Below are 12,841 nucleotides of genomic sequence, written 5' to 3' on the forward strand. Positions count from 1 at the left end.
GATGAATTCATATATTAATAGTGAAAATTATACACATTAACCCAAATAAATAAAGATTTAAAATTCCATCATGATTTCTAAATTCATAATGACTTATAGTTGGTATAAGATTCTCTAATTATTTTTTTTTTTTCATTTACAATTTTTGCAAGCCTAATACATTTTTATATATCTTTGTTTACGGAAAAACTCACGCAAACAAACGCAATTTAAAACTGGCCTCAAGTAGGTGTAACTGGGGTCAGGCAAAGCCATTCAAAACCTGGCATTTTATCCAACTACAAGTGATTCTTCAAAAGCCTTAACCACTAACCATAAACTACAAAAATCTCTTATGCTACGCTGCATTTAGTATTACATCAAAGTATGTTTGGAACAATAAGTAGTATTTTATACGTACGGTAGCCAGCTAGGCTAACTTGCTTTGGTACTTTTAATTTGAAAATACACCTTCGCGGCCGCCCTGTTGGAAAGCTCCTGTTTTCATCACGTTTCTGGTTTTAGTTGACCTGTGTAAACATGACATGCATTAGGATTATATGAGACATGACTTTTGCCTTTGGGGTTTTTTTTTTTTTAGTTTTTGGCTGAAACATGAACGATATCATGGAAGAACAAGAGACAGACAATCTTGCTGGTGATTCTTCGAAGTCGACGCGAATAACGGTAGCGTTAGCTAACAGAATCTGACTAAAATCATAACGGTAGCGTTAGCTAACCGAATCTGACTAAACTCATAACAGTAACGTTAGCTAACCGAATCTGACTAAACTCATAACGGTAACGTTAGCTAACCGAATCTGACTAAAATAACGGTAGCGTTAAGTAGCTAAACTCATTTTTACTGGCTCGCGAGCTAACAGTAGCTAGCCTAATTTGACAGTCGGCTAACTAGCTGTATATCTAGCCAGCCAACTAGCTGTCAGACAATCCAGTTTTTCAGCCTTGATCATTGTTGAGATGTATAGGTTAGCTTTGAAGCTAGCAATGTCAAATTATATCTAAATCTAGAACTATGTTGTTTCCATGAACCGCCATACGTGTCGCTGGTTAGGTTAATTAACCGCTAGCTTGCTGGCTAGCTAAGTTAGCTATTTTGTCAAACAATGCAATAAATTGTAGCTAGCTATTTGTAGCAAACAGGCTACTTGTTGATTTCATTTCCAGCGTCCAATTTGTAATGAGTAATATGCGAAATACATAGCTAGCGTTAATTATTTTTATTCTGGTTCGTCAGTAAACTCGTAAAGCCCTTATGTGCGGTACGCCAGACATTTTGTCCTTGCCTTCCATGTCATCATGGATTGATTACTAGGTAAGATAGATAGTTATCCAGCAACTCATGATGTAGCTACTTAAAAAGTCTGACAGACAACCAGACACACACACACTTTTCTACCTTACCTGGGCTAGGTTACCTTAGTACGTCCTACCTTGCCAGAAGCAGCTATGATTTCGATGTCGCATTGATATAATGAAACAAAGTATGTTGCTACATTTCTTTACCCGCAGAACGCGGGTTGTGGCGACAAACCCAAGGCCGTTCTAGATGGGGGAAATAAACTGGTTGAGAAGAGAGGACCGTATCTTATGTCCAAGGTTCCAGCTATACACATGAAACTACGTGAGGAGTACTTCTCTGTTATTGCAGAAATAGCTCAAATAACAGCTAAGCTTCCACTTCAATAGAGAGATGTCCCCAGTCGCTGCTGGCATTAACTAATTCAAGCCTGTTTGAATGTTATTCCTTTGTAAATATACTCTGCGTACTTAGTTAATACAACCAATCACTTGTCTTTCTTAAATATGAGATTTTCTGTAGCATCTGGGGACTGATTAATCTGATTAAAATAGTGTTTCTTTGGTTGTTCTGCTGCTACTCTGTCTGTATATGAACATGTGCAGAGAAACACAGAGAGATGGCGAGGAGAGCGTTAAAGAAGAAAGGCAAACCCCTTGTACTGCCACTCAGGCATGGTGCTAAAACGTGAGTGAATTCACTGTTGTTCAGTGTTTTCCCAACAACCTTTTGCTTGTCACATTAGTTTTGCTAAAATTTACATTAGTTTTGCTAAAATGTGCTAATTGTCTTAACATTGCTTGCTTAAGATACACTGGACAACAACAAAAATGCTTCTGAATTAATAAGGTGCAATTCTTAATGATTTCAATGTCCTAAACACGGATATAACCATGAAAATTAGTTATTGGCTCTTGTTTTAAAGATAAGTCCATGTGATCCATAAGAGACATTGTATTAGGTCCAGCTATAAGATACAATTTTTAATATTTCAAAATACTGAGAAATATTGTATCTCATCATGATGATCATACCCAGGAAGGTCTGTTGCATCACTGTCTGACATAAGATTACGCAATAGGGAGATAGATAAAGCAAGACACCATAGGACAAGTAATTTATTTCTGTTACTTCTTGTGCTAAGCGTAATGTTAGATGTAAATTCAGCTGCGTTAGGTTAAATGTAATTCCAGCTGTGTTATAAACACTACTGAAGTAATTCAGATAGTGTCCATCAACAAGTATCAATGGCTCATAACTGTATCAATATTGTGGACAATTCTTGTTACATTTGTGGAGAAGTGACTTTTTCAAATCAGAAGAAGGACATTGCTTCAAATGCAAAAGTGAAGAAGGCATATCATCTGTATTTCGGATGCAAGATCGGTGACTTTGGCCCCACACATATGTTGTTGTACGTATGCAACAAATCTGTCACAATGGATCAATGGAAAAAGAAAGTCGATGCTCTTTGCCATTCCGATGGTATAGAGGGTGCCCAGCAATCACATAACTGACTGCTACTTCTGCATGGTGCCTCCTGTTTCTGGAGGCATTACAAAGAAGAAGAAGTGGGCAATAGCATATACAAATATACCTTCTGCTATCTGACCTGTTCTGCATGGCAAAGGACTTCATGTTCCCGAACCTCCGACAGAAGTTTCTAATGATCCTTCAGACGATGACAATGGAGACTAAATGACTCTGGAGTTTCCTGGACCTTCGACGTCAGATGATCATCAGGAAACTGATCCTGACTTCAGTCAAAGTGCATCAACTGCACCACACAGAATAACACAGGAAGAACTGAACAATCTCGTTAGTGATCTAGAGCTGTCCAAGAGCAAAGCAGAATTACTAGGCTCAAGATTTTCAGCAATGGAATCTTCTTCAGGAAAATGTACGAGTGACATTGTATCGAAAGTGGCATCTGCAGTTAGAGCCTTTCTTCAGAAAGGTAGATAAGCTTGTGTTCTGCTCTGACGTCAACAGCTTGTTGAATGCCCTCGGAATCCAACGTTACCCGCAAGAATGGTGATTGTTTATAGACTCTTCAAAAATGAGTATAATGCAATATTGCTGCATTATAGAAATCGTCTTCCATCTATTCTTGTCTGACACGCCATGGATATGAAAGAGACATATGACAACATGAAGCAGCTGCTGGATTGTCTTGAATACAGTAAGTATGGCTAGCATATCTGTTCTGACCTTAAGGTAGTTGCTCTGTTGATGGGTCTGCCGCTGGCATATACAAAGTACTGCTGTTTTCTATGTGAATGGGACAGCAGAGCACGTTCTTTGCACTATGTGAAGAAAGAGGAAGTCCCTGAGGAAGTCCCTGAAGATTGGAGAGAAGAATTTGCAGCATTCAGCACTGGCAGAACCGGACAAAATACTTCTACCACCCCTACACATCAAACTCGGTTTGATGAAGAACTTGATAAAAACCATGGATCGGAATGGATCAGCGTTTAAATACATGTCTGAGAAATTCCCTCTGATCAGCGAAGCAAAATTTAAAGAGGGAATTTTTGTGGGTACTCAGATCCGTCAACTCTTCATAGACGAGAAGTTCGACTACCTGCTTAAGGGTAATGAGAAAAAGGCTTGGGATGCCTTTCGTCTGGTGTCAACTAAACTTCCTCGGGAATGTCAGGGCTGGAAACTACAAGGAATTGGTTAAAGACATGTTGTCAGTGTATCTCAAACTTTAATTGACAATGTCCTTAAAGATCCATTTCCTTCATTCCCATTTGGAATTTTTCCCTGAAAACTGCGGCATGGTAAGCGACGAGCATGGCGAACGCTTTCATCAGGACATTTCAGCATTTGAGAAAAGATACCAGGGGAAGTGGTCCACTTCTGTGTTGGCTGATTACTGTTGGGCGCTAGTCAGAGATGATCCTGAGCAGGTCCATAAACGACTGGAAAAGCAAAGTCACAAATAGACAGGACTTCTCTTATAGTATGTGTTATTTCATATTTTTTCTAATGCATAAAAAAACTGAATTTCTAAGAAACGGTAGCCAAGTCAGCATTTATATTGTCAAATTCGTGCTCAGCACCTTCAACCTAATTAAAATTGGCTAATTTTATCTCAGAAGCATGCCTTTTGTAAAAATTTGTTGTCCAGTGATATCAGTCAAAACTGGCCTTTTTGGACTTCTGAAATTAGTTGCTAAACTTTGTTCTGCAATTCAAGTACTTTCATTATTTCGATTTACCAAATTTGTGGAAATGCAACAAAAAAGCAATAGCAACTGAAATTACAACCAGGAAACATGCCACAATGTTTTTTCTTTCACAGACAAATGTGTTCAAATGGTTACATCCTTTAGCAAACACACAAAGAACTGATGCTTGTTAATGTTTAAACAGAACTGCACTTAACACTTAAGTGTTTTTTCTTCACTTCACAAAGCCACCTGTACTACAATAAAAGATGAGTGAGTTTAGATCAGTACGCTTGTTTTCTTTTCTCAGTAATGAGGTGAATGATGTTTCTGGGTTTCCTTTTTAGTGTGAAGTTCAATAAGGGATATGCAGCACTTAGCCAGGATCCAGAAGATGCGATGTCTTTGGAATCGGACAGGTATATCAATAAGATACACTGAGGTGCTTTAATGACCTCACACTTTAAGATCCACATTCACTGCATGAAGCAATCATGGTGGCCTTCCAGCTTTGAGAGTGTGAACTTGCCTACTTCCTCATTACTGCTGATACTGGTAGTTGATGCCTTCAGTACTTTGCCAAGAACAGCCAGACTTCTCTTGTGAACACATCAGTGTCTTGCATTTTGGGGAAACCTGTACTTTCATACAAAATCCATTAACATCCAATCTCCAGTTGCAGCAAAATTTTGAAAACTACTGTGTATGTGCATCCCCGTGAAAGTAGACTTCTGTTGTGTCTTTCTGATGTCCTGATTTCTCCTGCAGTGATGTCGAGCTGGAGCAGAACTCATCTGGATACTCTTCTGCAGAGGTGGGATGTGGTGGTGAACGGTTCAGATAGTGATTAAAAACCACTCAAATGAGAGGGATGATGAACTCACTAACATACAGCAGCTGGTATTGTGTGCTGGCACTGTGGTCAGCTGGAATGCTAGGGTTGGTTGGTTCGATAGTGTGGTGTGTGCTTTGACCCAGATTCAGCTGTAGATGACGAAGGACTCCAAAAACAACTGCCTGAGAACTGCTTTTCACCTGGTGACATCTCAGAGACTGGTTTACAAAGCCCAGTTGTGTAGTACATGTTGTCACTTTAGCGTGGCATGACTCAGTGATGAAACAGATAACAAAAATAAAAAACAACAAAAAATAACACAGCTACTGTGTGAGATTCCCATTCCAGCTTCACCCATCCCCACTCACCTCCTTCCTTTTCCCATTCTCTCGTCGCCTCTGCTCCTCAAGGTGCACCCGGAGGTCAGTCGGCAGCTCCTGCTTGATGGCTATCGGCTGGATGAGATCCCCGATGACGAAGACCTGGACCTTGTGCCTCCCAAAACTGTTGCTTCCTCCATCTGCTGCTGCCTGCCCCACCCGTCCTGCTCCATGCAGTGAGCCCTGCTCCACCAGCAGTGCCCTTAAGCCTTGACCTTAACCTTCAGCCCGTAGCCCACTGTGCTGGCCAGCACGGCCAATGTTCTGGTCAGGATTGTCGCCGAGGCAGTGTAAATCCTAATGATTTGCTGTGTAAGGTTCCCAGAGCCTCTGTGATGATCTCGGTCATCTCCTGTCTTTTTCCAAAGATCATGACTGAATAGAGCTGTCCTCTTTGTGACCCTTAATTATGCGTTTCTTCTTATGATGACTTTGCATTGTGCTTCTGGTGACACTTTTTGGAAAAGCATCAAAATGCAAAGGTCATTGTAAGTTGGCAGGATGTGTGCAAGCCTTCAACACTAGCCTTGTCTAGTAGGTGACACGTTTTGTTTTTCTTTCTTTTTTGGGTACAACAGTCACCTCAGTAAACTTCAGCTTTGATCCAGGTTACATGTCCTCCTCAGGCTAGCTCATAATCCCTCACCACTCTGAAACTGTTTCGCCATCCTTGACATTACCAAACATTTGTTCACAAACAAAAAAATGCGTGGTCGTCTTCCTCTTTTTTTTTTTTTGGTTTGTTTGTTTTTACAGTGACCTTTCAAGGGACTGGTCAGGTAGCTCGAATATTTAGGTCAACTCAAGAGAGATTTTGTGGGGATTTTCACAAGACACCAGAAGTCTCATCGGCTGAGGACTTCACGCTTTGCTCATTCCTCTGTTTCTGCTGAGCAAACGCATCTTTGTGATTTAAATGGAGCTGAATCGGGCATGTCAAGTCATGGCAGGCAGAAATGCCATCTGACTAACAAGGCATCACTAACAAGGTTATTTCATTAGTGAGTGGGTTTTGTGCAGGGTTGGAACACTTACCTATACACGTTGGCCTTCGTACTAAAGTAGCCACATCGTAGGCTGTCTTCTCCCAACTCAGTCCTCGGAAACACTGATATAGTCCACGTCTTTGCTATGTACGAATTGTGCTCTTGATTGCTCATATCAGCTGGGATAGATCAAATACATTGACTGTCTGGGTGTCCCTGAGGACTGGACCGGACAAATGTCCCTCCTTTTTGGACAGTTTTAACCAGGTTGTAAAGCGGAGTTCTCAGTCTGCCACCCTGCATGGCTACAGCCCAGAGTGCTGAGCAGATGTGGCAATCTGATCTGGGCATGGTAGGGAAGACCCTACACAATCACATCTGCGACGTTCAAAGCCTGGAGCTGCACAACATTAACGGTGACATGGAAGGAACACGCAGGGCCCTGCCTCCAAAAAGATAATCTTAAATACTCACTCTGCTGTTTTATGATGCTTTTGGGAAGCCCAGCCCTGATCTGTTACAAATGTAGTGTTATGTCATGGCCTGGACACTCAGCCCGCATACTACATGTTTCTGTCATTTTCACCTGTACTTGAGGGAAGACACCTCGCTCTGCTCAAGCATGTAAGGCTGTTTTCTCTCCTGGTCTATGCATTTATATTACACAAGCTTTACTTTTTAGCTTGATGTTAAGCTTTAAACGTTTGCTGTAACACTAGCACTTTTATTTCTTTTTTTTAAGGTTATGCGAATGTGAGATTCTCATTTTTGCCCTGTTGAAAACCTTTGTGTGAGTACACAGGGAGGCGTGCTCCTGCCCCCGTGTGTAATACTGGACGCTGTGTAACCCAGAACAGCAGGGAACTATATTTTAAAGCCTCTCTACAACAGCATGAATACCAACATGGGCTGGCATTGAGTTTACCAACACAGACGGCCTGTAAATGTTAATCTTATGTCCACCGCAGGAGATCTGTTACTCAGAAGCTGCTGGAGTTTTGAAAAAACAGCTGACCACCTGCAGTGATTTTGGACTTTTTCTGGCAGAAAACAGCTGCTTGCAGTGATTGACTTGAGTGCAGTATTTTATAAACGCACTGTGTTCTTAAGGTTTAATTGTTACTGGTTTGTGGGGAAGCAGGTCTAGTTTCTTTCCTTTTGATGATGTTATTCACGTACTTTTCGTTTCTGTCCAGTTTTGTGAACACTTCTTCATCTCCTGGGTTTTTGAAAGTAATGGGGCATTTCTGGGTGCAGCACACGTATTCTCTGAGTGGAACGTGGTCGGAGTGAGCTAAACCACTCTCCCTGCTAGAGCAGCCAGAGTCAGCACAACGCAAACACATGCTGCTCCACCAGATGGACCCCACCCCCTGACAAAAGAGGGAGAGGAACTGTTGGATTTGACTTACAGCTTCATACTCTTGGCTGTAACCATTCCCAACATTTTACTATTATAAAAATAAGAATGAAAAAGAGGGAAACCAAGAATTAAAGGTATTTCCAAGGATTTGCCAGGTGCTAGCTATTGTCAGGAAATATGGAGTCCATCTTATACGATGTGTTACACATATAACTTGAGAGGGAGGCTGGTTTCATGGTATGTTTTAAGTTACTGCAGGTTTTGGATGGAGAAAAAGAACTTTGACTCTGTAGCTACTGACTGAAATATTATTTACTGTGTGTTCTGTGAAGGGGTGCATTTTGAGTAGGTGACTTGCACATAAATGTTGCACTCAGACCACAAAACAGTCTGTTACACCACTGTTCTATGCAACTAACTGGACAATCTGTTCACATAGCATATGGTGACTGCTAACCAATACTCGGTTTAAGATGCAATATAACGTTTTGTTGGGGGGGGGGATTTGTATCTAAATGTAACCATATTTTTGGAATAATAACACACCTGTGTAGTATCTGACCGTTTATTGTAAGCAAACTGATAAATATTCCGTATTAAAGTTTACTTCGGATTCTGTTTATGGGTGGAGCTGTTTTTCTCTCTGCGCTGCTTGAGGTTTATATTTAAGCAGTCTTTCAGAACCTATTACATGTGCACACTACGTGAAAGTCGAACAAGTAAGATATGCGATTATTACCTTCGTTTTAAATTTGCGCATTAAAACTTTTAGATTCGTCTCGTCAAGTTTGCCACGTTTAGGTTGAGTGTTATCCTGCACCTTCCATGTATTACAACTAGGTGGTGAACTTGAGCTACACGAATTGCTAGAAGCCCGCAAGCAAACCTATCCATACCTGTTCAAGGTGCTTAGGGTTCGCTCCCTTTCCACACGTGAATATGACATGTTCAAACCTACTTTCTGAAAGTATTTCTGCTCTTCGTGAAACAAATGCAAAATTATTAATTTTGTTGATGGCGCTTGACATCACACGGCACGCTTAGTTCCATAATGCCTCAGCTGGCGTTTGTGCCTGTTGCAGAAATGACAATACAGCCCTGATCATAGTGAGACTAATAAAAGCTGGAACATGTCGAGTACGCTGCTCATATGCTTAGATAAGCAGTAATAGCCGTAACCACGCCGTTCGCGGGGTCATGCGTTTTGTAACTATTCACCAAATTAATCCAGCGCAGGAACTCTGGAACTTGTTGCTATCACTGGGCGGGTCCTATTGATGATGTGCGCTGCGGCCGGGGGGGTGCAATGCAAGGGGAAGAACTAAAATCGAGTGAAAAGGAGTCGTAACCTGAACGCGAGCCGTATAAGATATGTGATCGGGCTCTTTTCGTTTTCTTCCCCCCCCCCCCCCCTTTTAAACACAAATCAACGTCACGAAAGCCGATTTTGGCGTCCGAATATAGTTGGTTAGGATTTTGTAACGGAAGACGTTAATTGTATGCACGCTTTTCCGACGCGTTGTTGGCAAGTGAGAGAGCGCTCGAGAAGGGAGGGAAAGGATAAACCGAGGAAGAGGGGATGGTGGACAACTCCGGCAGCGGAAAGGCACAAATGGTGAGTCGCCTACCGCGACAAGCTCTGGCACCGTGCCCGGCACGAGTGATTTTTAACTCCCTCATGTGCACGCGGTTTTTAAAACTCTATCCCCGGTGTCTCCGAATGAGACCACATCGGACTTCATTCAGAGATTTGCGAAAATGTTCCTACTCTGGCGAGAACTTGTAGACTGCACTCGGTGGCGCGTGGTTCACGATATTATTGTTCTGTCCTTTTAAAACTGAACACCGCGTTACTACGAGCTAAAAAAAAAACAGCCAATCGACCGGGATGGCTATCTGAAAGTAATTTTTTTGTATGTCTGTCTTCCATGTTGTCCAGGTTTACGGACTAAATGTATTCTGTGGCAGTTGCGCACATCATTGAGCTGTTTGTGGTCATTCATACGCGCGCGCCTGGCGCCCCGCCATATGCATTCACTCAACGTAACGCATGTTGCTTTGATTAAGGGCGAGACAGGAGACCTTCCTTTGATCGGACCCGAGCTTTTAAACAAAACAACGTTACCGATGTTACGTGATTTTGGAATCATACACATTTCTAAATAGGCTTTTAAAACTGTCATAACTCAACTGGCCTCCGGCGCGCGGGGCCCCATGTCCAGTTCAAGGCTCGTGGCCTCGAGAGCTGTCAGATGGTTTTTAGGCTTCGGAAAGCGTTTCTCGATCTCGCGTTTGCTTTAGTGTATGAACTCTGCTTAGTTTCTAAAATTTGCACCAAATGCATGTTTAAGTTGTTCTGCGATAAAAGGTGGTCATATAATTTATTGCCCCCAGTCTGTGGAAGGTTTGCCACATGATTAGGCCCACGCCTTAGCGAACGGAAAAGCTGGTCGGTCGGCCCTGCTCTGTCTCGCGCATTAGATCAGATAAGCTGTAAGACTGCTTCACGGCACTCGGCAAAGACACGGATATATTGAGCTCAGATCTTCTGGCGCTGGGGTTCGTGTATTTGGTGTGTCGGTAGGCTTTGTCAATAAAGAACGCTTGTCTGTCGTTGGGAAAGGTGTGTTATGAAAAACGGGTCTCTCGGATACTACGCTCGAGCCGTTTTAATTGCTGTATTAAATATTCTTGTGAGAAGACCGTAATGTTGTTGTCTCCTGACTTAAAGCAAGGGCTCAAATACACTCATTCAGAAGTGTCCCTTTTAACATTCACCAGCTCAAACGCGACCTATGGAAGCTGTCCTGTGTAATTGCACCCATCTGCATTAAGAAGCTCAGCTTCCAAGACGTAATTTGACTTGTGCTTTTATGGCAGGTCATTGATGTCTTTGTTGTTTCCTCTCTCTCACTCGCTTGCTCTCAGGAGGGCAGTTTGGGGGGTGGTGCTTACCCCCAGGGGGGTCCGGCGGGGGTGAAGCTTGAGGCCGTGATGGAGCAACTGCAGAGGCAGCAGCAGGCGCGCCTGGACACGGAGCGGAAGGAGCGGCGTTTGCGGGAGGCTCACCTCATGTACGCGCAGCAGGTCGCTGCCCAGCAGGCCATCCTGGCTGCCGCCAGGGTGTCCGCGGCCAGTACGGCTGGCAAGGCGCAGAGGCTCGGGGACGCAGGTCCAGCCCCCGGGGCCGAGCGTGGCGCCAAGCAGCAGGACGACAGGGGCCACGGCGGGCGGGACTCAGGTGACGATGACGAGGATGACGACGACGAAGGCGCCGAGGAGATGATGGAGGGGGACGGAGGCAGCGAGGATGAAGAAGAAGAGGAGGATGAGGAAGAGGAGGAAGAGGAAGGGCCGGTGAGCGGCTTGGAGTTTCTGAGGAAGCAGACCCTGGCTCTGCAGCAGGGCGCGGCGAGGTCGCAGGGGCCAACGTTTGGGAGTTACACCGGGAGCGCAGTGCCTGGGCCGCGGAGGGAGCCGTCGCCCCCTGTCAGGGTCAAACAGGAGCCCGAGGACGGCCTCTCTCCGGCGGGGCCGCCCTCTGCCACCTCCCCTAACGGTCAGGCTGACTGGAGCTTTGAGGAACACTTCAAACAGGTAAGGGAAGGAAACTCCATCCTCCCCACACCTTGATTAGAAGGGCAGGCTGTTGGGACACGATTTAAGTCATGTTTTAAGTCATGTTTAAAGAAGTGCTTTTTTTTTTTATATAGAAATAATGGTTTTACCTCTGATGTAATTCGTGACCCCAGGTGGGCTGACAGCGTTTTTTAGCATGTCACCTGCCCTCCTGTCTCGACTGGGGTATAACTCTGTACCCGTGTGTTTTGAAACTCGAGTGTGTGTGAGTCCGAGCAGAGAGTCTGAGTCATGCTAAGCTGTTTCCATAGCCATTCTGCTGTCAGTCACCAAAACCTGGAAGTGTGTCCTGGCAAGAGGCCAAAGCTCGACATCACTCTTTCGCTTTCTCTCTCTCTCTCGCTCTCTCTCTCTCTCTCTCTCTCTCTCTCTCTCTCTCTCTCTCTCTCTCTCTCTCTCTCTCTCTCTCTCTCTCTCTCTCTCTCTCTCTGTTTCCTTTGCTCTTCGTAGAGGTTTAGTTGTACTTGGCTACCCTCCAAAGTCTAAAGAGATTTTGGGCTAGTTGTGACAGTTATGGGGTGAGCATGCAGTACTGTGCATGTATGCATGTGTCTGCGTGTATGTCTGTGGTTTTGTGTGTGTGTGCACATGTCTGTGCGTCGTAGTTGGCAGCCTGGCCCAGAGTTCAGTGTCCGTTTTAAACAAACTAAATTCTAGTCTACAAACAAGCGAGTGAATGGTGCCCAGAGCCGAGCCCGGGGCCTAGAGGGCTCACCTCCACGAGCCTGGAAATCTGACGGCTGCAGCCGCATCGCCATGGTGACATCATGGACAGGGCTGTGCACCTGAAGGATCAGGGCGGAATTAGTTCTTAAAAACAGTGGGTGAGGCCAGTCCGTCTTGGGGCATCCTTCCCAGCGTGCACCAGGCATGATGTCGGAGAAGTTGCCAGGCTGGTTCAAATAACTGAATCAATCCCTAAATGATCTAGTGACACTACCACAAAATGAGGCACACTTTAAAAAATATTTCCCAGGGAAAACAGCAGCAGCTTCGTGACAAATAACCAGGTGGAACTTTGTCAGAAGATAAAGCTTTTCGCTTCTGTCTGGCAGTAGGATCCGGTGCTCAGTCTCGTGTTGGTAAAGGTGTGGCCAGCAAGGTCCCTGTCGCCAGGCATCTCTGGCTCACAGGGTTGCAGCAGCTCTGTTGTACAATCAGA

General features: G+C 44.1%; 2 protein-coding genes across 6 annotated transcripts in view; both read left to right on the forward strand.

The window, feature by feature from the left end:
- Positions 1-464: 464 nt before the first annotated feature.
- fam219b (family with sequence similarity 219 member B) lies at positions 465-8,658 on the forward strand. Of its 4 annotated transcripts, none has more exons than XM_027032068.3 (6): positions 469-666; positions 1,513-1,624; positions 1,906-1,987; positions 4,824-4,895; positions 5,245-5,290; positions 5,722-8,658. In XM_027032068.3, exons 1-6 carry the CDS (start codon positions 595-597, stop codon positions 5,869-5,871), a joined length of 534 nt encoding a protein of 177 aa, XP_026887869.1. In that variant the 5' UTR covers positions 469-594; the 3' UTR covers positions 5,872-8,658. The 4 variants fall into 4 exon arrangements, with proteins under 4 accessions (XP_081572255.1, XP_026887869.1, XP_081572256.1 ...); XM_081716130.1 differs by having other exon boundaries at positions 498-637; XM_027032069.3 differs by lacking the exon at positions 469-666 and adding an exon at positions 706-1,315.
- A 797-nt stretch (positions 8,659-9,455) lies between these two features.
- The window catches only part of LOC113591534 (AT-rich interactive domain-containing protein 3B), a 33,341-nt gene continuing 29,955 nt past the window's right edge, over positions 9,456-12,841 (forward strand). For both annotated transcript variants that reach the window (XM_081716132.1, XM_027032066.3), the window contains exons 1-2: positions 9,456-9,655; positions 10,969-11,637. In XM_081716132.1, the coding sequence (XP_081572258.1) occupies positions 9,620-9,655; positions 10,969-11,637 (705 nt within the window). In that variant the 5' untranslated portion in view covers positions 9,456-9,619. The remainder of the gene's footprint in view (positions 9,656-10,968; positions 11,638-12,841) is intronic.

This window comes from Electrophorus electricus, chromosome 6 (assembly GCF_041902795.1).
Source record: "Electrophorus electricus isolate QZ-2024a chromosome 6, ASM4190279v1, whole genome shotgun sequence".
In the NCBI taxonomy this organism is placed as follows: Eukaryota; Metazoa; Chordata; class Actinopteri; order Gymnotiformes; family Gymnotidae; genus Electrophorus; species Electrophorus electricus.